The sequence below is a fragment of the Chroicocephalus ridibundus genome, chromosome 4 (genome assembly GCF_963924245.1).
Source record: "Chroicocephalus ridibundus chromosome 4, bChrRid1.1, whole genome shotgun sequence".
In the NCBI taxonomy this organism is placed as follows: Eukaryota; Metazoa; Chordata; class Aves; order Charadriiformes; family Laridae; genus Chroicocephalus; species Chroicocephalus ridibundus.
The window spans coordinates 38,579,446-38,605,220 of record NC_086287.1 but is presented as its reverse complement, the minus strand read 5'-3'; the positions used below and the strand labels follow the sequence as shown (position 1 = coordinate 38,605,220).

At 34.5% G+C, this 25,775-nt stretch overlaps 1 protein-coding gene across 1 annotated transcript in view; it reads right to left on the bottom strand.

Annotated features, from left to right (window-relative positions):
• Positions 1-25,775, bottom strand: part of RYR3 (ryanodine receptor 3) — a 233,033-nt gene that overhangs the window by 110,405 nt on the left and 96,853 nt on the right. The window contains exons 19-37 of the mRNA XM_063334430.1: positions 24,906-25,098; positions 20,758-20,974; positions 20,443-20,547; positions 18,805-18,908; positions 18,269-18,352; positions 16,375-16,534; positions 15,823-15,970; positions 14,676-14,881; positions 13,767-13,941; positions 12,449-12,657; positions 11,020-11,204; positions 10,214-10,250; positions 9,691-9,851; positions 8,747-8,912; positions 5,756-5,842; positions 5,159-5,385; positions 3,310-4,111; positions 2,593-2,793; positions 1,926-2,028 (exon numbers count right to left, since the gene is read on the bottom strand). Coding sequence (XP_063190500.1) covers positions 1,926-2,028; positions 2,593-2,793; positions 3,310-4,111; positions 5,159-5,385; positions 5,756-5,842; positions 8,747-8,912; positions 9,691-9,851; positions 10,214-10,250; positions 11,020-11,204; positions 12,449-12,657; positions 13,767-13,941; positions 14,676-14,881; positions 15,823-15,970; positions 16,375-16,534; positions 18,269-18,352; positions 18,805-18,908; positions 20,443-20,547; positions 20,758-20,974; positions 24,906-25,098 — 3,570 coding nt within the window. The remainder of the gene's footprint in view (positions 1-1,925; positions 2,029-2,592; positions 2,794-3,309; positions 4,112-5,158; positions 5,386-5,755; positions 5,843-8,746; positions 8,913-9,690; positions 9,852-10,213; positions 10,251-11,019; positions 11,205-12,448; positions 12,658-13,766; positions 13,942-14,675; positions 14,882-15,822; positions 15,971-16,374; positions 16,535-18,268; positions 18,353-18,804; positions 18,909-20,442; positions 20,548-20,757; positions 20,975-24,905; positions 25,099-25,775) is intronic.

Below are 25,775 nucleotides of genomic sequence, written 5' to 3'. Positions count from 1 at the left end.
CAGCTACAAGGATATTAACTATTCACTTTAATGCTTGGAAGAAAAACGCTGGAATGAAAGAAACAGTTTTTGGTAAGCACTTAGAAGCAAGGATGAATAACAACCAACACAGGATCGTCAAAATCAAATTATGTTAAATCAATTAAATTTCCACCTATAATGTAGCTAATCTTAGAGATACAAATCTTGATTTTAAGGACTTCTAATACTGTCTTATACAATATCCTCAGAAATAACCTAATGAAACACAACCTAGATACCCACTGACCTACTCATCTTTGGCTGAGGTAGTTGAGAAATGGCAATTGGCTTATCACAAAATCATAGAATCATAGAATCATAGGGTTGGAAGGGACCTCTGGAGATCATCTAGTCCAACCCCCCTGCCAGAGCAGGGTCACCTAGAGCAGGTTACACAGGAACATGTCCAGGTGGGTTTTGAATGTCTCCAGAGTTGGAGACTCCTCCACCTCTCTAGGCAGCCTGTTCCAGTGCTCTGCCACCCTCAGGGTAAAGAAGTTCCTCCTCATGTTTAGGTGGAACTTCCTATGTTCCAGTTTGTGCCCATTGCCTCTTGTCCTGTCCCCGGGCACCACTGAAAAGAGCCTCGCCCCATCGTCCTGACACCCACCCTTTAAGTATTTATAAGCGTTGATAAGGTCACCCCTCAGACGTCTTTTTTCCAGACTGAAGAGACCCAAATCCCTCAGCCTTTCATCAGTTGATGGAGATTCTAATAGCGTATTCAGAAATAGCAGCACAAGAAGACAGCAGAAGCCTTAACAACACAAGCACAGAATGATATGGGAGGCACCACGGCTACAAACAGAAATCACAACCTGTTAATTACAGGTCACTAAAACACTACAATTCCATGAACTGGGTAAAACTGTTTTTAGGGATAACCAGCGAAGAAAGAACTAGCAGATCATATTAGTAAACATTCAAAAGTGACCCCAAGCAAACAGAAGGAGGAGGAAGAAACTGTTAAGATTACCGTGCCCTTCCTGGGGAAGAACCTGAGACGCTGTCAATTCACTGTAATGACTCTGCCCACCTCTTCTTGAACAAGAGGGCGCTATCAACCACAGGACCAAGAAATGCACTGAAGAGTTACTACTAATATATCTACCAAGTAGGTGGATATGAAAAAGCTTGAGTATATCAGTTTTAACTGCATCATTATTGGGAAGGAGCAGTAATAACTGGATGACTTGGACCACAAACATTAATATCATTGTAAATGGACTAATAAATCCATGATTGTCTTGATTAGACTAAGATTTCAATAGACTAACAAAAGATTTTTGGCATCACATGTAAAATGTGATTCCTTAACCCACATAAATTGCACAGGGTATCTGATACAGCTCACCCTTGAGGATACCCTAAGGAAATTCAAATTCAATCACTGAGGCAACTCAAGCTGTAATCTGCAGTGCAATAGTGTTTTATAATGATTGACCATCACAATTATGTATACACCAGGAAACTAAGCAAAAGCAGCAGCCACACCCCTCATCGAGTGGTTTTTATTACATTTTCTACTGGTCAATTTCACAGGAGCAATGTTCTTTCCATACCTTTTATCTGCTTGTACACACACACATGCCTAAATCTTTTAAGGTAATCTAACTTTTTTGTTCGGATCATTTTTTTTTTCCTAATTAAGTCTAAAATTGACATACAAAAAGAATAATACAGGATAATATTCAATAGATATATCACAATGAAACCTGAAACCATGCATGAGTTTCCCTTATTTTTGTAATATGCACCAAAGTCTGTCAGGAAAGTTATCATGTAGACAGTAATACATCTAATAAGACCCCCTCATATGAATATTTTTTTAAACTGATCTGTTCTTTTTTCATGTAAGGTCTCAAAAAGACAAACAGAAAAAGGTACAAAACCTTGCCACTCACCACAGTGAATTAAAAGATCATCATGAAATTCATACAACTCATCCCGAATCTCCTCTGGGCAGGGACAATCCTCTCCCAGTTGAAAATTCAGCAACATATTAATCTTTAAGGGAATTAGAACATAGTTAAAACACTGAGATAGCCTAAGACATATTCTAATCTATAGCCACATTTTACCTGTTTATAATCAAATTAACATACAACATGGATTTCCAATACAGTTTAAAAGAAATACTAAAGCAATGGTACTTTGTAAGGCTTAATTATGATTAACATCAAAATACAGTCAGACTTTATAATAAAACTATTTCCTGTAGGTAGAAAAGACTATTTCCCACATACACTAACTTCATGCTAACTTTTAGCAACTAAAATTATCAAATTCTCATCATTTTGCAGAACTGGATGAATCTCAGCTCCTCAGCACTGGACATTCAACGTTTCTATCCTGTTGAGAAATTCTAAGTCAACTTTGGTTTCGAGCTTGAATTCTGGAGTACAGGTATAAGCATTCTGACATTCAGTATCCTGAGGCATCTTAATAAATTGTATTTCAATTTCAATTTTGGTTCTCTAGCAATTCCAACAGTAGTTTAGAAGTCAAAACTATTTTATCATCGCAAAGAATTTATTTTTTCTTTAGATTCAACCATTTGTTTAGTATTACCTGTTCTTGAGGAGGAGATCGAAATTCTTTAGTCTTCTTGGCAGTCAAAGCAGCAGACATGTTCAAGGCTTGCATGAGCTCATTGTACCTGTATTTCTGATTATATTGCAATTTTGATACATAACGGTCTGCAAATGATACAATTGCTTCCACTCTATGTTGTAGCTCACAGTCACAGAAATAACTGAGTAAATGACACATCTAGGATAGAAAAAACAGATATAAGTTCAACAGTTTAACAAACTCTAATTGGGGAAGAACTGCAGTGGATACTATACACTGCAACAGACTGAAAAAAGAGAGACTTTTTCCCCATATTTTTCTTTTAACACTGTAAAGGTGAACAATTTATACGATTTTATTATCTGATCAATAATTCTATACTGCATTCACAGTCTTTCATGTCATGCACTCAATACAGGTGGAAATCACAGAATCATAGAATAGTCTGGGTTGGAAGGGTCCTTTAAAGATGGCCTGGTCCAACCCTCCCTCTTTTAAAATGCATCTATAAAATAAGTATTTGCACATCTATTTTGAGTGCAGACACATGCAGAAGTAATTGCACTGTCATCAAATTTGCTTATTAATGTGAGGTTATAAGGCAAAGTGGAATAAAGACCTTCAGGATTTCAAATCTTACTAACTTGACAAAAAGCACTACCTTTCTTTTATCAATAGTAGAACATATGTAATAAATTTATATTAAATTGTCACCTGAAGCTTCACAGATTCTGGTAATCTTGTCTGCAATAAGCCCTTTGCAGGAGCTTTCGTTTCCTTTATTGCTTTCTCCCCAGCTTCCACAGCTTTTTCTTCAACTTGTGTAACTTCTTCCTTCTCTGTCCTCTCTTCTGTTTCTTCCTTGTGATCTCCAAACACATTGGGATCAATGAGGAGTAACACCTGCTTCACATCATCATCATCAAAAACCCCCATTATGAGCAATGTTGCTATCAGTTTAAGAACAGGAACAAACTGGAATGCAACCTGTCCTCCAACAGGGTCTCGTATATGACTACCACTACACTGTACTGCCTCTGTTAGCATACTTATGGCCTTGGATTTAAGTATATCAAGGGGTATCTCTGGGCTGGATGTTTGACGTTCTTCACTGGTCATAAGAAAGCATGGAGTAGAAAAATTAAAGCTTGGTTTCAGACAAGTGCTAAGCCCTACTCCAGGTAAGCCATGCTTCTTTGTTTCATCAGGATATAATTTAATTGTTCGCGTTTCATCTGTAACTGGAATGATAAATTCATTGTTCATCATGAGCTTGGCTTGCTTGGCATACTCCAAATGAATACTAATGAGTAAGTCATAGAATCCGGAACGTAGAAGTCCAGGTAAGTACCGATTATCTATTGTATAAAATAGCTGAGATATGTCCACATGGCTACAAAGCGCATAAGCAACTCTAGTGTTACCTAGTGCACTAACTGAGCTATAGAGCTTCAAAGTGTGGTAGTGAAACTTCATCAAATCTTCTTGTTCACATAGTTCCAAAATGTCAACGCATCTGTTATGAAATAAAGAAACAGATCGCTAGTCAATTTTATGAATAATAATTTTGTAAAAGAAAAGTTTTATAATCTCTGAACATTTTGCTAAATTCCACTTCAAACCATTAATACTAAGGGTGATACTGACTAATCTTAACATATGCACCATTAAACCAAAGTAAATGATGCTAATAATTGCTGAGATTATTGACAATTGGTACTCCACAGAAAGAAAAAGGAAAAACGTAAAATAGAGAAGCTTCTTTGGAAACTATGGTAAATTAGAGCTTGTTTTTAAGAGAAATGTATTTGCAGTACGAAAGTCTGCAACAACAGTGTCACTAAACAGTGCCTTTATAGTTTAATGAGGATTACTGTTTCATTTTATTTTTTACACAAAACACAGTATTTTACCTCTTTTCTTCAATTCAGTTTTATTAATGATAAATAAAACTGGTTATTGAATTATTAAAAGAAGCTGAAAAATAACTGATAAAAGTACAGCTGTTAAATTATGTTTCCCCTACAATTCTGCTTATAGTTTGATTTGTCACTGGTTACAATATTTGATATTTGGATGTATCTTTATTATCCTCACTCTGAAGATAAAACCTAATGAAAATCTAAGACAGGATCTTGTCAATAAGAATATGAATACTTAATTCATGTAAATTCAGAGCAGATGAAACAGGAACAGATTACGTGTTTTTATTACAGAAAAAATCAGAAAAATATTACTTGCATGCTCTTTTTGATGTTTTTTTTTTCAAGCTGAGAAAATCTCTATGTTTAAAGACCTAGAGATTTAAGACATATTATTTTATAATTTAAATAAAATAAAATAGTCGTGTTTTCTCTTATTTATGCAAATGTCATCACACGGCATTAAAATTATTTAGCCTCTTGTATCTACTTAAATTTCACGACTATGATATTATAGTGGATCAGAAATTCTAAACAACTCCAGTGTAAATATTCTCCAAGGCAGGTTTAACCAATACCCAGATATCAGCTCTCAATATGTTTTGTCCATACCAAGTCATGGTAGTTCCTTCCAAATGTACCTGTTTTCTTCTGGAATATGAAGTGCCATCATCTGCAGAGGTTCCAAACACTGCACGACCCAGCCGTGACGTTCACTGACACGCTCCGTTTCTACTTTTAGAAAGCTGTTTGGCATCCTGCTCCATAAAACAGGTGTAATTGTTTGCACATCAAGACGAGGGGGACACTGAGGAATAGGATTCCTTTCTTCACTTTTAAAAATTGCTGCTGATAAAGGCATGGTATTCTGAAACACATAAAGTGTATTAAAATTCTTTTTGTAACATCTAATTATGAAAAAACCTATAACATCAAAAGGAAGTAAAATTTTTTGATAACAAAGAACTCATAGAAAAACATAACTTATGGCAATAAACAAAATCCATTAAAAACACCCAACATTAAGGGTGTTCTCCCCAAATAATTTTAGTTTATTCTGACAGATGCAGTTTAGATTTGTTGAACAATTAACTTCATATAATAATTACATTTACAGAAGTAAAGGTAAAAGTCAAAAGTCACACCAATAATTCAATCTTTCTAAAAAAATTCAACTGAGGAATTTCTGTGGCAGTAAACAGATTTAAAAGAGCAGTTTTATAGAAAATATTTTGTACCTTTAATTTACCAAGTTCAAACTGAACCAGGTTGGTGCTTGTAGGCTGTACAAAAGTTGCTGGAAAAAGCTTTGTGTTTGGTTCAACCTAGAAGAGAAATGAGATTAAAAAATTAAAAAAGGAACAAGAATTTCCTCCCAGAATATGATACCACATAAAATAAATACAATATAGCTTACACTTCAATATCAAATAAGTGCAGATGCTATTCAATTGTTGCTAAGTGTCTACCTGTAGTATACCTCTAATACAGTTATCTAATGTAGTATGACTTTGTTTTATAGGCCCAACTAACTTTGAGGCAAGTGTGTCTGCTGCCTTAGGTGCTCTTAGCACCTATAACAAGAACTTTGGTAACGCTACGTGTTGACTCTTTTCAAACATATCCAAATCAAACACCTCATTCTAGAGCAGCTCCTTAAAAATCCAGCCACTTTGAAGCTACGTACTTTGCCTCTTGCTCTAGGAAAAGCACCACAAGCACAGTCTGAGGGTAGAATACAGCTTTTTAGACCACCACACATCTTTTAACGTTCTTTCACATTTTATGCTGAACAAATATTTCACTACCAAAAAAGCACTAAAACAAATTTCTAAGAGAGGGGGAAGCAGAGGGAGGTAAGAGAGTGAGACGGCATCATTTGGTCAGGATAGTGCAAATCTTTATTTCCTACTGAGATTAGCAAGTTTCTGATTCATACTCCAAAAGTAGAAGAATGTAATTTTTAAGACCTCAAAGACCTCCAGCTTATAAATTCACAGTGAATCACAATGAATCACAGTGCTTCAGTTTTAAAGTGTCTGTTTGTGTTTGGGATTTTTTTGACATCTACATTTTCCTCACTTCCCCATTACAGCTAGATTCAAAGTCCATCTCAGAGTGGTAACACCAGTTTATTCTGAAGAATTCTCTACAAGATCACCCACGCCTATTGCGTGGGTGAAAAAATAATTTAAAAGATACTTATAGGACAGTATATTATTAAAAAGATTTCAGTGTTCCAGGGTGGCTGAAAAAAGGTACACTCTATATAATCAATTCAAGGTTTCAGGAGTTCAATTAAATATTTTAATCGCATCATTATGTATTTTGTGTACTATGCATATACTTTATACATACAAAGTACAATTACAATACTTGTGCTGTGAAGGAGTGAAACTCCTAACTTTGGGGATAGCAAACTATCAAAAATTGCAAAACAATAAACTGAGAATCACAAAAAAAAGAAATAAAAGAATCCATATTCTTTCAGATGAGAAAACAGCTCCAAAACACAATATAACAAATAAAATGTAAAATAATATCATATACTTGAAAATCTGTATGCAGAATAAAGGTTTTTCAGAACTATGATTACTTGGATACGCAAAATAATGTAGGGCCAATTATGTACATTCTAATCTTTTTTGATAAGGAAAAAACCCACAAACCTAAATCCAAAAGCAAAGGGTATACTGGACTGAAAGACTCTACTAATAAAATGTGTCTTTTATTTCATTAAAGCCTGAAAGTAACTGACTGAGACAATAAAACTCTCAGCCCATGACCAAAGAGAGATATTTCCTAGTAATATTAACTGAATTTGTCATTTCTAATGTTTTTTGAAGGTCAAAAACCCATTACTAACTCAGAATAAAATAAAGCATCTAGTAAACCAATATTTAAAGTCTCCTTTCTGCTATGAATACATTAACATTGGCCTGACAATTAATGGCAAAATCTGAAATATATATGTATACACTATCTTTGATTTACTTTTCTATTATAGATAGTGGGTTTTTTTCTGAATATCACCACAGCATTCAATATTTAGATCAAGAACTACAGCAAAATTCATTTCTGCTCCTCAATATGTTGACCGGTAGGCCTTTTAGAAAGAAAACAACATCCAAATCTTGTCCCCCTACCTCAGTTAAGAAAACTGCAATGTGCAAATGGTTACAAGGTTAGAATAATTATCCTGTAGCCTCTAGACCAGACAAATATCAGTCATTTGCTGCAATTCGGGTGAGAGATTAGATTTAATAAAGGAATTTAAAGATTTTATTTTATGGTAAAAATATTCAGGGAATGAAAATGAAAACTACATACGACTATTTTCACTACTTTCAAATATAGATAAAAGATTTAAATTACATTAAAAAAGCAAAGGTTGAGAAATATTTCACCCTCAGGCATAACACTCCTGTTGGAATACACCACTATATCTTTACAGGAAGTGCTGGGTGTTCTAGGTTTCCAACAGACCAGGTGCTAACAGGTTTACTGAAAAACATTTCCAAAAGCAACTCCAGGTATTTTCCACGGAAAAGAGAAGGAAAAAAAAGAGAAACAATTGTATTTTCTGAGATTATTTTAAATTTAGTACAAAGAATGTGGTTATATTAACTGCAAGTCATAAGAGGAAATACCTGAAAGTGTTTTTTACACTAAAAGCAGTAACAGACATTTTCTACGTCTATATTTTCCTAGATTTCTTTCCCAAATCAGAAAAACAGGTAAAGGCTGTTCCATGAAAAAAAACCCAAAACCAACAAAAACAAAAAATAAAAACAAATAAAAAAACCCCCACAAAAAACCAGCCACCAAACTTTGATGGTTTTGTTCAGAAGCTGTCATATTGATTTGTATGTAGCCAAAAAAACAGCAAAGCATAGGGCTTGAGCACTTTCATCTCCCATTTTCTTTCCCCAGGATATTGACATTTAATATCCTCCCAGCATGCACTAACGTCTCTGAGCGCTCTTACAACATATACCAAAATTACAGCTGCTAGATCATCTTCCACCCCTGTTTATAGGCTGTGTGCAACCCTGCCACATTCATTTTCAATGGAGTTGAATAACAATAATAAGGGAAAAAACCGAATAACACAGAAAACATGTTACTGTCACACAGTGTTCACTTAGATTTCTGAACAAGAAAAAACAATTTTAGAATAGCATCAAAATGACCAGCTATTAGTTAGCTTCCTGAAAATCTGATAATACCTGATAACAAGTGCCAAGCTCTTTTCCATTGGCTGTGAACGACAACATTCCAGTAGCCAGGTCAACAAAGCATCCAATTTCTAAATCAACATTGCTGCGACCTGATCTCTGGGAATTAGCAATTATATCTCCTCCCCAAACCATGTAGCAATTGCTGCGCTTCACACTGAAAGAACAGCAAGAACAAAGAGAACAAATCATAGGTCACAGTGAACTTGAATAAGTATTCAGTGAAAACAGACTTTTCAATGGAGTAATAGTTAGAGATCCTCAAAGGTCCTTGTGCTGCTATTAGTTTTGTTTTCTCATTAACAAACACCCTTTTTTTAAGAACATAAGCATCATGGGTAAGGGATCATAAAATCATAGAATGGTTTGAGGTGGAAGGGACCTTAAAGATCATCTAGTTCCAACCCCCCTGCCCTGGGCAGGGACACCTCCCACTAGACCCAGCTGCTCAAAACCTCATCCAGCCTGGCCTTGAACACTTCCAGGGATGGGGCATCCACAGCTTCCCCGGGCAACCTGGTCCAGTGTCTTGCCATGCTCAGAGTAAAGAATTTCTTCCTAATAGCTAATCTAGGCTAAAAGCACCTTTTTTTTTTTCCTTTTTTTATAATTATGAAACAATTTCACATGCTTCTGTGTGCTTAAGTAAGATACATTAGAATGAGTAACAGGTTCATCCACAGTGACCAAACATGGATGTTAAAAGAAAGACGCGCCACAAAACATTCTTTCAAACAGAACATTAAATATACTAACTTTAACAATTTTATGTAAAACACGTTCATATATAAATGAGCACAGAACACTCCTACTCCATAATCAATTTTATTATTAGTTTAAATTAAAGTTTAAAATAACATCAAGCTTGTGAAAAAATTAACTTTTGAACAACATATTAAAATACAATGTTTAATAAGTGATAAATAAATCCATACCTTTCATGAACCCTGCCTCTCTCATCACCTAAAGTAACTGTCACTGTACAATTTTTATTTAGGTCAAAATTCTCACTGTAAAAATGATAGTCTGGTGTTACCCATCCAACCCAGACAAAGGATGGGTCTTGTCCAGCAAATATTCGAAGTGAATAAAAATACTGAAAAGAGGAAAAGAACATATTAGTAATAGAAACTGAAATTATTTTATCAAGGAATACTCAAATAGTGATTAAAACATCTCCTATATATCAAACTTCAATAATAGTAATTCAACGTTCTCTTAATAAGTCAATTTAAAATGCTCATGGATTAAAAAAACAGACTAGTGGTTTAAGAGTGAGGCTTGTGCCTCAAGTCATACAACTCTGGGGCATTATTATTTATACACAATGTTATATCAAATGACAGCAAATGATTAAGAAGGCTTCTTTCAACAGATCAGTTTCGAAAGAATGTGCTGCCATGACTAAATCTACTTCAGAAACTAAGAAGAACTAAGTATCTCAATGTATTTACTTACCGTAGTAGAAGGAGCAGCGATTTCTTGGCTGTGCTTTCTAAAGATAAAGGAACATCATCATTAAATTAGTTGAAAAAAGAGAGAAGTAGTAAAAAAAGTTCTGATTATTAAACTAAGTGTACTTACAAGCTAACTCATGTTTGCTGGGTACTGAGTATGCATGAGTAAATTAAGTATGCAAAGACTGTACAGGATACAGATATACACCCAAAATAATTGATTGCAGTTAAGACTGAGGCGGGGGGAAGAGACAGATTTACAGCAATTAACTAAAGATTAAGGCAATGCTGGAAGGTGCTGAACTCAGTAGTACCTGGTATCTTTAAAAATTTGTCCCACAATCTTTTTAGTCACTTATCCAATGACAATGGACTATTGAACAATAATGCAGATGAGCATTAATCCAGTGGGCAAAAGATTCTGATCTGTTTTTCCAGCCTGGCTGAAGAGCTTTGCAAATCCCAATGATTTTGAAAAGATGGCAGTTGCTTAGCAATGAATAACTATCAGGCCCTTCTTCAGAAATGGTCGTCTCTTGTCTGGATATGACATTCTGCAGCAAAATTCTGTTATAAATTTATTTATATGTATAAATATATTTATGTGTATATATATATAATATATATTTATGTATAAATTTATTAAAACCATCAAGAACAAAAAATCTCAGTAACATGCATCCTATTACAGTGTGTGCTTAGTGCAAAAACAAGTATGAAATCTTGAGTGTACAATAATAAAGAATAATGGAACGTGTTACATTTACATTGAGAGCATGAAATAGGATAATTAAACCCAAACCTAACCGTTTTTGGAAAACATCAGATGAGGCATTTTCCACACCCATGCCGAAGTTGAATGATGAGCGGAACTCAATGGGCATACTCAAACGACAATATATCATGTCTGAATTGCTGTTCTGCGTGCCAAATGTTTTGTGAGTAACTTTTAGCCGAGGTGGACTCTCAATGGTGCCATCAATTCTCCATATCTAAAAATAATAGAAATAATTTTAAGATTATACTATTCCAAGAAAAACACTGAAAACTTTCAACTAAGCAATTAGAGGATGAGATAACAAAGAGTCAACTTAAATTTTTTGAAATTAATTAATTTCAGAACTACGCAACCTTCTTCTCTGCCAGGGAATCTAGCCTGAAGAGCGAGGGAAGCAATAGATTCAGTATATCCTGACTATAGTAAATACTTGTTCCATACAACACTTTCAAAAAAAAAAAAGTATAGATTTTATTAAATTAATTCACTTAGAGTCCACAAGACATTGAAAAATTACTTCACAAGAATCAGTAGTTTTCTACGAGAAGAAATATCAATTAGAATCCTTCAGATGATCATTATGAAGTCTGTGTCTGATATTATTTTCCCTTGTGCTGACATAGTGAGTATGCTTTTAAACACAGTGATAGGAACATTTCAAAAACTTTTAAAGATAGGAACACAGTTCAAATGATCCTGATAAACTGAAAAAAATGCTGAGATAATTTACTTGGAATTCAGTGAAGCGTATTTTGTTCAAGAAGGAAACGTTCAAAGATGAGTATTAGGGAATAATTGGCTTAACACCTAAATTAAAGTAAATGGCCTAGGGATTATAGTAAAAAAACTGATCAGGAATTCAAACATCCCTTTGTGGAAAATATTAATATGGAATATTTTATACAAAACATAGGATATATATTACTCCGCTCTAGAGTAGATTAGTTAGGGAGCTGTGGAATTCCTATCACAGGTGCATTATAGGAATGAATGAAACAGACACCACTCAGCAATACCACAGGTAACACTTAAATGTCCCTCAGATTAGCGAAGTGGACTAAATCAGTCTCCATTTCAGTGATGCTGCATTCAACTATACAAATTTTAGATATTTAAGAAAAATGCATAGTACAGAAGGTTTAAAAAAATTAAAGTGAACGTAAGGTAGAATATAAGAAATGGTTCTAGGAAATCACAACTGACATGTTTCAAGTAGCTAACCACAACAACATAAATTATGTTGTTATATAATAGAACAGCTAGGTATACCCATACGAGTGGTAATACTACTATAAATGAAGTTGGGGATAGACAAGATCATCTGGAATTATTTAAGAGTGACTTAATAGATTTATATGACAAACTATCTGATGACAGTAAGTATTAGTAAGGGTTTAATGTCTCAGCTTGCTAAACAAACAGTTGATAAACAGGTGTCTCCCTAACATGTAATGTTACCTCAATGTGAGGATGATTTTTTGGCACATTGACAAATGTCGGTAAGCGTTTACTAAACCACATAGCAACATCTCGGTTCATGTTGACAGCGAAAGGTTCAAAACCTTCTTGAAGGCCGCACATTGTATAATATTTGAATGTACTGGCATCCATTCCAAGGTTCATACGACCAATCTGAGATAGACCCAGTGCACAAATTGGAACAAAACCTAAGGAAACGATACAACAACAACAACAAACCCAACAGTAATTTATTTGAGAACACAAGGATTCTATTTTAGATCCATCAAATGTGAACTAAACTTCTGCTCCTACACGTAATGCACATGAAGTGATGAGAGTAGCAAGGATTTAAAGTCACCTTAAATACTAATTTCTACGTTCAATATAATCGCTACCAAAACCCCTGAGGATTTAGGCAATAAATGGACATTACACACACTATCCCATTTATTTAAACATTAAACCAGTTTCACAATTGTTATTAGTAAGTAGCAGTGATTTATGAAAAAAACAAACAAACAAAAAAACACCCCAAAAATGTGAAGTAAAGAGGTAGGTTTGTCAACAATCAGATTTGAAAACCCAACATTTGATCAAGTCAGTTATTCATTTATTAGAAGAATCAGTTATCTTCATCATTTTTAGACTAATAAACATGCCTTTATACAATGAATTGGACACTGGAAGACAATCTTGGCTAGATCAAAGTTATTAATAAATGCTAAGTATGCTCTCTGAGGGTCAACACGACTTTAAGATGACGTTCAGGTATCTCAGTTCATCTGTTTAAAATTTAGTTTGTCATCAGTAGCTATAAATTTGTTGCCAACTTTCATCCCTCCATCATTCATGATGGAAAAATACACACTTCTTTAATGCTGTCATTTTTTGTAACCAAACGTTTTTGGTCTCCGTATACCTGCAGCAGTCAACAGACAGGGATAAAAGGCTGTTGAATTATTTCTCCATCTCTCAAGAAAGAGAACTGGGAGCAACTTCAGGGAAAAGCCAAAAGTTCAACTTCTAAAGGTGACATTTTCTCTCCTACACTTTAACTTTACACCTTCAAAAAAGCTCTCTTAAGGCAGTCTCTCATTCTCTACCATTAGAAAACTGTATCAATGGTCAGACCTAAGAGAGACAGTGAGCAATTGCAAAATCTTCTTGCAATTACTAACGAGCATGAAGCTACTGCTACATGAAGGCTCACATAAGTGAAATACTCAGCTCACCAAGCTGTTATGACAGACTAGTTTTTCTAGTTTTTGTTTTGTTTTGTCTTCTCATAACCATGTAACTATAAAAAGAAAATTACCACTTTCTATTCCAAAGTCAGCAAATGCAAGTTCTGAACCTTTACTGGTTATAAGCAACTCTCCATTCAGAGTAAAGATAATCGATTTATCATCCAAGTTTATCATACAGCCAACAACATCTCCTGGTTGCCAGCTTCGTCCAAAGAATCCGCTGCCTTGATGCCAACGCTGGCCCTAAAAAAAATAAAAATAACCACAATAAACACCATGCTAAAATTAAAAAAAACACAAAATGAAGTCAAACAAACAAATATTTCACTTTCCAGGATCTCAAAGTAATTTACAAATGGTATTGATCATGGCTTTCAGATAATGAATTTGATGATTATCTTAGTTATTTCACCTGGAGAAACAAAGGCACCCTAACTTCAGTAAAATACAATCAGCAATTTAGAATCTGGATGATAACCACTGTTCACTGGATTCCACTCTCACATGCAGTTTCATTATCATCCTGGTCCTTTTAGGAGTCAAGTTTGGGAAGAAAGAATGTGCAGAAAGCAGAGAACACATAAAACAGAAATCAGAACTGTGCTTCTCTCTTCTGGGAAAACAGAACTGTGGTTGTCTCTTCCGGTCATTGAAGAAACTTTGTTTTAGTTTGTAAAACACCACTTAGGAAAAAAAAAAGGAAGTGAATGCTGTACTTTGTTTATGCTTACAACACGCTTCTTTACTCAGTTGGGTATATTCTAGGAAGATAGATCTAAATCAACACACCTTTGTTAGCATAATTTCAACGATCAGAACCAAAATGCAGATACTATCAAGCATGAAACAGAGCTCAGAGACATCTCTATATGTATCGAAAATATTCCAGTAGTTGACCTGGAGTACACAGATGCAACCTACACTGTAGTTCTCTGCCTAGTCTATTCATAGGTCAAAAAAGATAAAGATGTACTGACTTTGCTTCCTTCAAATACAAATGCTTGGTCATCAGCTCCCAACTCTATGTCAGGTCGACAGCCTGGCCTGGCCCAGCCAACACGCATATCTCCACCTGTCACAGCTTCAAATTCAAAGTACCACTTTCCAGACTTCACTGCGTAAGACTGTTCTACTCTGAAAAATCTTATCTTGTCGATGCTGACTTTTTCCACTGTTTGGTCAGCTGCAAAAATAAACAGAGAAAAAATAAAACCCACCTTTCATAATTAGATGAAACTATAAATGCCACTGTTTAGATTTTCATCTCTGTATTTTCTATCTCTGAAAACAGCTATTATCTACCATTGCATGTTTTAAGAACCTTCATAGTAAATGTTAAAAAAGGAGGAACAGTAATCAGCAGACAGAGGCTAGTGCATTCTAACTCTATACAGGATGAGTGATTATCTGCTGTTTAGAATCAGAATATTTCAAAGCATTACTCAATGCAGAGCCCTAAACACAAAACTGACTAAAGGAAACCTCAGAAGTGTGAGATTACTACATGCAATGCAATCTGATGCAATAATGCAGTATTACAATACAGCAAAATACTTTTTACAAAAGTCAATACATTTAGAACGTTTTAAAGAAATTATCTAATAAGTTTTGTTTGGGTTTGGATTTTTGTCAAAAAATTACAGTGGTATAGCAAATATGGAGAAAAATTTCAGATCAAATTTCTGCTCCTGATTTCAATAAAAAAAAATTATTGAACTTGGTGCACTTCTTTGACTACTTCTTAAGAAGTGAGTTTGACTTGAAGTAGTCAAACCTGATCTGCATACCATGTAAAAAAATTCTTTTCAATTAATCCCGTATTATTTGTTTCTTTCATTATTTCCAAACAAAAACCAGTACATCCACTCACACTCCAGATTTTCTCCATTCTAAAAATCATGGAAGTTAGAATTATCATACCATTAACAACAAGCAATCTTTTAAAAAAACATCATTAATATCAAGTCATTTACAAAGTATATTTGCACCTTTCATTAAAGTCCACTGCAAAGGTATGCTACTATTAATTCATATCTTGTTTTCCCTACCTATTTCAGTGTTTTATGGGTTTTTTTCTGAGCACTAAGGGAAAAAAAGGCCACAATTCTTACTGAAAGTACATACCTATCTCTTGGTCAGGTGGCTCAATACTATAACCATAGCCCGCAAATGTTCTAACAGCTTCACGGAGGCTATCTCTGTTTGATTTTTTAGTACGTTCATCTAATAACGCATATGGCACTAGCCGAGGATTACGTTTGTTCTTAAGATCCTAAAAAGGGTTATAAAAAATAACAAGAAAACTGTGTTTAAACATCACAAATATTTCATATAATGAGACAGAATGTATTCTGAAATAATGTTAAGATTACAGGAAAGAAATAATATTGATGAAGAACAGTTCTATGAATGCAAGCCCAATTGTTAATAATATTAAAAACCTAAAGACAAGAATGGAAGAGAAGTATGGAGATACCTTCTCATACAGCCTGCAGCTGCAGGCACGCAAGGTCTGACAATCTACTCAGGCTTCTTTTCCTGCTCCCCACACCCTCTAACTTTTCCAGACATTACACGACATTCAGTACCTATCCTCCTATTTAACGCTCCAAAGTGATGTTCTGGGAAACAAAATCTCACGTTTTTCACTTTAAATGCGTGTAAAGAAGTCCTTACCTGCTGAATGCCATAGGTCCATCCTTGCTTTATTCTATCTTTTGCCCAGACATTATGTGCATTTTCTGCTAGTCTGTCAACTAGAAATTCTTGGGAAGGTAACAATTTCACTTCAGAAAGATCAAGAGGGGCAGGTTTATATCCATTTGACATCATGTAACTGTTAAGTCAACAAATGAAAACAGAAAGTCAAGATACCCTACTGATGGTATTTAAAGTTTTCTATGTGGCATTCATAGCGTGGGGTTCACTTTTTCTCTCCATTTTTCAATCTCCTACTCTCCCATTTCTTTGCAAAAATCCTGCATTGCATTTGACTAGGATATAAATTGTGTTCTAGCAGAGAGTCTCATTTTCCACCTACTTGCACCCTATCTAATTAAATGTGACCTAGATCCATATGTGCATCCCTAAATAGTTAATATGAAAAAAACAAATTTTTTCTTAAATAAGTACTCTTTAAATAGTTTTTATATTTGTCATTTAAACCTTTCAAGTAATTTCTGCATCATCTGCAATCTGCATCATGCATCATCTGCATGATGGTTATTTATGAAATTATTTTTATGCATTATTAAGTATGGTATTTTTTATATACCATAATACTGATTGTGTTATCATTTTTCCAACAAGAAGAAAACATATTTTAACTATTGTTTCTCCCAGTATTTCATCAAATAGTAATTTTATTATTTTTTTAGTAGTAGGTATTACCCTCTCCAACCCTTCACATAGTATAAAGACTACTCTGCGGTTTTAGACATATGCAGACTCTCTCTTGCTCAAATCAGATCATTTCCATTTGCTAGGATGATTCATGTAGGCAGTATATATTTTAACAAGAGTCAGAAACCAAGGTTTATTTGTTCTGTTACTGAAGACAATAGTACCAAAACAGCATTATGATTGACTGCCTGCAGTATGAACCTTGGAAAGGTCCTTTTTCCCTTTTTTAAATTAATGCCATCAACTGGATCAAGATTACCATCGCCATATCATAAAACTATTTATTTTTCTGGTCTCTTTAAAAACCTAATTTTGTTTCTCATGGATAAAGCTGTTTCAGGAAAAAAGACATCTTGCAAGTTGATAAACTGATGTGCAATGGCAGGTATCCAAATCCCCATCTCCAAGTTTTGTTGCAGGACAGGGCTTTAATCTGTCCCAGGAGGATTACAGAATCCCCACAGACAAGGCTAAATTAGAGATGTAATTCTTGATTAATCTTCGCCACTGATGACTTAAAGATGTCTAAATAAAAAAAAAGATCGGACTGCCATAATTTAGCTACTAAACAAAAATTAAAGGAAAAACCCAACTGTATTTTATGCAATAATCTACATATGCACATTTCTTAGAAATGTACAGCATTATAAGAACAGTAATTTTCTATTTTTTTTCTCTTCTTTAAAGAGATGCAGTAATAATGTCTCCAGAAATTATGTATCTTGAACAAACCTTTTCTTGAAGGGGAGGGAAGGAGAAGTGCAAATCAAAACAGGAGTTATGGGAACATGGTATACCCTCTTCCAAGTAGATCAATTTACCATCATATACATGTATTGTTCTTTGCTATGTGATAGAAAAGCACTGAAATGTTGCTTTTAACCTTGAAGTATCTATTCTAAGATCATGTAACACACATGTAACTGCATGTGGTTTAAGTATGTCACTACTTGTGTCTCTGTGAATCACACTACAAGGTGATGTAATGCAGCAGTATTCACAGTCAACCACCATCACAGCCAAGCTAATGGACCAACCATGTGGTCTCTAAGTCCATATCCAGTATGGGGTTCACATCAAGTATTTTTTAAATGATCTTACAATATTTTTGTTTAGTTAATACCCTGTAGTTACAAATAACATATAATATTTATCATAGGGTACATACTTTTTAGGAAGTTTGACTTTTTTAAGATCTTCCTCAGCTGCTGGATGAGCATGAACGATGTGACATCCAAGGGCCAAAAGGGTTCTGCCAACATAAAAAATAGCAGTAGTGAAACACAACATTACAGTGCTCACCCATTTTATACATTTCTTTTTGTTTTAGTATAAATACGCAGAACTAATGATATTTAAAAACCAGGGAAGTCATTCAAAATAATGGAATTTCAAAACCCAAATATTCTAACTTATCAAAAATAACAAATAAAACCTTCAAAGTCTAAAAATGTACAAATCTGTGGGTTGAAAGTTATGCCACTTTATTAAAACCAACAGGATTTGGTGGTGGTGTTTTCTTTCTATCTCTGTAGAGATAAGATTTTTCTAAATCGCTCTGAATGTGTTCCTGGAACTTCTAGTGAAGTTAGCAGAACACACTTTGAATGAGATATTCTAATGTTTTTATATCTTACAACAGTATGACGTCTTTGAATAAAAATTAAAAAAACAACTTTATTTTCTTTTAAATTTAAAGCTCACTTGAGGGTTTCAGTTGACATTTGTAGATTATAATTCTTCTCTGTTTCAGGTAATTTTGAGAATTCCACAAGACAAGGATGATGCCTTTTATTATCATCCCGTATCTGTAACAAAGCAACAGAAAAGAGTACTTTCCTGATACCAGACCCAAGCCAGAATCAGAGTAAAAAGATCAATTAATTCTTTGCAATAATGAAGACATCGTAAGCAATACCATTTATCTTTGCTCAGTGACAGTTACTCAACATTGTATAAATGAACTTTCCCATGATTCCTTTATAATGCACACTGTAAGTTCTCCTCCATAGCCAACAAAATCAGAAAAAATATAGCTATTTCATGTGTTCTGCATAAATACACGAAACACAAGAAAGCAAGCTTGCAAACTCAATGAACATTTCTGCTGAACGCCTGAGCAATATATGCTCAATAGAGCACAATCTGATCTATTGCACACACTCTGATTCAAGAACCTTAAAGAATCACTTGGTAATGTTTTTCAAGTTCTACTGGAATAATAAAGCAGAGCATTCTTTTTCTGATATCGATATAAGTCTTTGAATACTTATCTGACTCTTAATTAAACAAGATCTTTCACTCAGTGCCAAGTGCTTCTATCCTGATAGCAACTAGGAGTCATGACATTTCACATTCAAAAACATTTTTCAATTGCCAAAGCTCAGAAACAGTAAAAAGGCTAATAAAGCTCAGAATTTCAATAGCGATGACATTTTAGCAGATAGTATGATAGAATTATTGAAGAAAAAGGTAAATCAAGTCTATAAGTAAAACCATCAGAAGATAAGAGAAGAAAAAAGATTATTCTGAGGCAGGATACAGTTGTGATGGGCACATGGAGGACTACCCCAGTAAATCTGAATTTGAAAAGAAGCATGATGAAATAATCTAAATTCAAGGCAGAATACAGCCTTTAAAATTTTATATTACTAGGGGAAGGTACAATTTTAATACAGATGTTGAATTTAATGTTAAACTCTAAATATAATATTCTTGGCTTACCCTTGTAAATTTTACCACACATCCATTGGGTAGAGAATTACCCACATCCATTGGGTAGAGAATGCTTTGTCATATGCATTTAAATAACCTTGACCAGATGGCTTACTCTCTTTAACCTGTCAGGCTATATCACATTATAAGGTATCATTATAATGATACGTTTTAACTGTAACTAATTAAACAAAAAATCTGAGCTTTGAGGAATTTGAATGTTTACAAAAGTCATCAAAACCCTGTCTCCATTATCAACAGAAGAGATCAACAGATCTCTTTGATCCCCAACACTAGAGTAAACAAAGATTTAGCTGAGAGGTCACTCACTATTGGTATGATTTTCAGTAGAATTCCATCTTGGTATAAGCTAGTGAATTTCTCAATTAAAATATTTTGTTCAAATTATTATTTATAGTGCTAAAATATGTACCTTATTTATACTCCAAATTTGCTTTCTAATGACTACTTAAAATCACTGTCTCCTGGCAGCTCACACTTTCATCTGTTGTTAGTAAAGTATAGAGCACCATTAAATACTCGGTTCAGCTTCCAAGTCCAAGTTTTCTGGTAGGAGATTTAACCAAATACAGGTGACTGTACCCAGACAGGTCATTCAAAACATACCTTGCCGTATGTCCAGCCTAATTCTATTTTATTCATTCCCCACAGTTCATGGATATTTTCAGCTAGTTTGTCCCTGATCTTTTCAAGATGAAAAGGAAGAGCAACCTAAGAAAAGAAAATAACAATTACACAAATAAGAAAAGGTTCCAGTTACCACACCTTGTAGATCTGAGATCATCTGGTTCACTTACATACACCCCAACACACAAATGATGAATTACTAAGAAAGGGGGCAAGCTAGCTTAGTTTTTATATTGTGAATTTAAATATTTTTAAGACATATTTTACAATCCTATTATTGTATACTTAACATACCTGACTGGTGTCGATTGGACAAGGGATAAAGGAAGCTTGCGAGAGGAATTGTGTTGTACCCAGTAAATCCCTCACTCCATCAGAATCTCTCTTATATTCCTTCACTGGTTCCAGTTTCATCTTCTCTTTTGGAAGCAATGCTTCATAACAGGGAGCATAGCCACCAGGAGGCAGAAATTTAAATTCTCCATGACGTCCCCCCAATAAGAAACGAACTCTGTGCAATTTTCAGTGAAGAAATTATACTCTTAAATAGTCAGCATATACTAACATTATATATATATAATTTCAAAACTTAAACATTTATTTGAACAGCATTTACAAAAATGCAGGTGTATTTCATGATTTGACAAACACCAAAGAGTTATCAAGCATTCATACTAGCAGATACTATCAATAACACCACAACCTACCCACTATTTTTTTGAAAATTTGTTTTGGCCAAAGCAAAACTAATTATTCAATGCAGTAGTGTATTTTCCAAAAAAAGTTTCTTACTTAAAATCAAATGGTTGTAAATTGTGAAATTTTTAATGCATTTAAATGATTTGGAAACACAAATCTAATTTAAAATGGACTGTTACTCTAGAAAAAAAAAAGCAACAACAAAACCCAACACACCAACAAAAGGACTATTTATATACTACTTAAAAGTTTTAAAGTAAATTCTCAGTGCACTCATGCGGGCAGTTGGCACAGCAGAAAAAAAGAACCAGAGGATATGGTATAAAAAACCCCACTATAATCATAATGCCTAAATCAAGCAAACAAAATTATACCAACTACTAGAACTGGGAATGAGTTTCAGAACCATAACTACAATTCCTCTTAAGCCCCTAAAGTTTTCTGTTTCTCCTCAGATACACATTTTTAATACAAATTTAAGAGTATACCAGGAAAAACAACAAAGACAAAAAATATCTGACTTCATACTTTGGTCCTCATGTAAGTAAACGTCTAGAGGTAAACAACCACAGAAAATTGAAAACAATTGTTATTTCCAAGAAACAGCCCATACATTTGTTCTGATGGGGTCACCAGAAAGAGCCCATACCACTTTTTACTTACATGTCTAGAAACACTGAACTATCAGATCAATATATTTCATTGAAAGTAAGATACATTAATAATATTAAAAGAGGAGAAAAATTAAGACACACAAGTTTTCTCGAACAGGATATACATAAGCACAAGTCACAAATATCTGAAACAGTTCAATGTCCTCAAAAATATATAATTATTGATTACTTTTATTAAGCTTGAACTTTCTAATTTCATTTTAAAAATATACTATTTAAAATATTTGAATGATCCCAAGGCAGCTAAATATTTGAGATGACAACTTTTGAGCTCAGACCTCTCTCTATGGCAAGCCCCCACACAGATCAAAATACTTTAAAAATAAAAAGGAGGTCAATTTTATTTTAAGACCTAGACATCTAACTTCCTAAATAGACAAAAGTCAAAGAAAGAATCAAAATGAAAAACTCATGCAATTCTTCCTTTGCCTACCACACCCCAGTAAATAGGTCCTTGCTTCCTGCCAATTTGGTCAGTTTTTCTGAGTTCTTGCAAACCATTCAATCTCACCTGATCTTTATGATGTTCTGATTCCTTTCAAGGCCTGTCTCCTCCCTGCCCTTCACTGCAGTATCTAAACCTCCACACAGGCTATATGCTCCTAAAGCTGCACACTCTCTTTTAAAAACCTGAACACGCCATGAAGCTGTGGCTTTTTGCCTCATTTTAAAAGAAATGTTCAGATTTTTTGATTTGAAGAACTTGCTTTAATTTGTCTGAGCTTAACCTTAAAAAGAACCCTCCTGAAAATCAAGTATAAAGCAATATAACTCCTAAAAGACAGCTGGAAATAGTTAAACAGATTTAGGTTAATTACTTCTCCTTTTGGAGTTGGGCTGTACACAGGCAACTGCACCTACCATTCTAGCAATTTGCTAGCAGCTATACTTAAGTTTTCATAGCCTGAATGACAAGACTATGCCAAATAGTCTTTTGCTTATTATAATGGCTGTCTGAGAAAAACAAGATCTCTGTGATAACAGTATTTAATGTACCTCATGTTTAATTACTAAAAGCACCAGGCTTTTACTTTTAAGATGTTGACTTTTCATGTCAACACATCCAGACCCCTAACTTCCCTAAAAGTAAGTTGGATGGCTCATTTAATCTCATATTTAATTTCTTCATCTCTGCATTTACACACATTTTAAGAACAGGATGAATAAATCTGAATAGAAGAAAAGAAAAATAGAAGAAAAGAAAATTAATGCTCAATACAGAGTTGCTGTTTAAATTCCTTGATTATTAGCATGGCCATATTGTAGCACTACAAGCACCATTAGTAGAAGGAGGAAATGGATAGATAGTGAGAAAATGCCTACTGTAAAAAAAAGAATAAGAGACAGTGCGGGTAAGCAGGTGCTGACAAGGGTTTAGAGAGGAAAAACTGATGATGGAATGATAAAGCAGACCCAGAATCAGAGACTGAGAAAGTCATAGGCAGAGGAAAAGCCACAAAAGAAGTAGAAACGTAAGAGTTTGTGCTCAGTGCAGAACACACTCCTCCACTCATGAACTCAGGATTCCCATGTAATAACATTTTTCTGATATTAACAGACACTGAAGATGACATATAACGTGCTATTGCAATCAGCTACTATTAACTACAAGGGAATATGCTCTCACAAAATGCTCAAACAACATCAAATAAGAATGAAAAAAATAAAGAAGTTCAGGCAGATTTCTTACAGAAAAAAATAATGAGCATTTTCAAAAGCTCTTGTAGGGTCACTCCCAGAGAATAAATGAAAATTTATTTTTAGGCCCTTCCCAGGCCTCCTTTATTATGTTTGGTTTATGTTGGTATTCTCACCTGGGAGGTTCTTTTGAGCATGAGATGCTCAAAGTACCTATGTATTGATCATAGAAGGAAAAGCCCACAGACAACTAGTTATCTGATTTACTTCATCTCAGAGGAAAAAAATATTTTTTTCTTTCTTAATTGCTAAATGTATGAACCATTTATAACCTGAGCTTTCTTTCACTTATGAAAGCTACACAATGTCTATTCTGGCCATACCAAACCTTCATTTCTCAAAACCTACCGTGTATAAGAAAAACTATCCTTTAAATAAAAGCCAGCCCTCTGCATCTTTTTCTCACCTTCACCACAATCTCTTACTCTGCTCCTGATTATTTCTTCCAAGTCTGTCAGTTTCTGACAGATATTGACATCTGGACTGTTAGCCTTTTTTCATAGTGAAAAATTTTCATAACTTATCCATACTTTATGCAGAAATCATGCTCAGCCTACAAAAGACAGGAACTTTTCTTACTGAAGAATTCTCCTTAATTATCTTCATGTCTTCCCTTCCTAAAATTGTTGCCTGCCCATACCAGCAATAAAGATGCTCTAAGATGAACTGAATAGAAATTGGCCAAGTTACAACAGTGCTAGAGCTAGTCTTTTGTTATTTTGTCAGATTTTTAATGTTAACATTAATATTAATGTGTCTAACGTTAACACAAGTATTTTTGCCACTTAAGTAGAGTGACATTTGCAGAAGATTTTCTGAATTAATTAAAGGTAAGGTAACAATAGAAGCTTGAAAACAGTAAGTTCAAATCTCTGTATTTTAGCTACAAAACAGGTAAGAAATGGGCAACATTAGTAATGAGATTCCAAAACTTCTCATCAATTCTTTGTGTTTCCTACTGTGAATATAGTATCAGTTTTCATGATGATTTAGGTTTTTTACTACCTGCTGAGAAAGCCAGTGAGAATATTAATTAGTGCCAAATGCGGTGCTGTGTTTCTAATGTGCTTTTTTTTTTCACTGATAATTGGTATGAGACAAAATTAATTTCCCCCAGGTCACCAAATATCCATAAAATAATAATTTTCAGAAACTGTGACTTGGTCAAATGGCAAACAGGCTCACATTTTGCCCTTAAGAGAAATCATCACTAAACAAATCAGTACTTTCATGCCTCCCTCCCTCCCTCCCAGCTGCCGGTTGGGCAGAACTGAAACAACAAAATGGAACAAATCACGCATGAATTTGGACAGTATTTTGTGTGACAAGACAGTGAAGAAAACAACGGTTAACATTAAAAGTTGTACTTACTTTACACCTGCTGATAAGCTTACAACAGGAAAGAAAAACCCTTCTGTACTGAAGTTCTCAAACATTCCTTGTACAGGCTGTCCATTAATGCGGAATGAAATGCTGGGTACACCTAAATCCAAGCAGCAGCTAACCACATCATCAGATGCTAATAAATGCTGATTGACAGATGCTACAGCTCTGGGTACTCGACCTGGGATGAAGGTATTAAGTAATCAGAAGTTTTAGGCAGACTCACATAGGTTTAACAATGACATTATTTCCTCAAAACCATATCAAGTTTTTTGTCTGTAGTCACAAAGACATGATCCTGCCTTCATCTGTTTTATGAACAGTTCTGCTTTTAGAGACAGACAGGGAGTCAACATTCTTCAAATTGATATGTGGCAGAAAAGTCCAGGAACTGAGCAAATCACTTGAGACCTCTGACATTGTTCACAAGACAGAACGTGCCCAGTTGAAATCATGCCCGTTCACGCTGTAACCTGATCCAAGTGTACTAAGGCACAGTAAATAATGCCCTCTTTATAAAGCTAACATGGACATATCCTTTTTTTTTTTTTTTTTATTGTGAAATACCAGATTCACATATCTATGAGTATTCAGTGGTGAGTCACTGGAACATGTTCCGCAGAGAAACTGCGGATGCCCCGTCATTGAAAGTGTTCAATGTCAGGTTGGACAGGGCGGGCTTTGAGCAGCCTGGTCTAGTGAAATATGTACCTGCCCATGGCAGGGGGGTTGAACGATATGATCTTTAAAGGTCCCTTCCAACCCAAACCATTCTATGACTCTAAAATTCTACTGGAGATATGATTATGACTAATATCTAAGTTTACAGTATAAAGAGGCAGAATGGTATACTGAGTT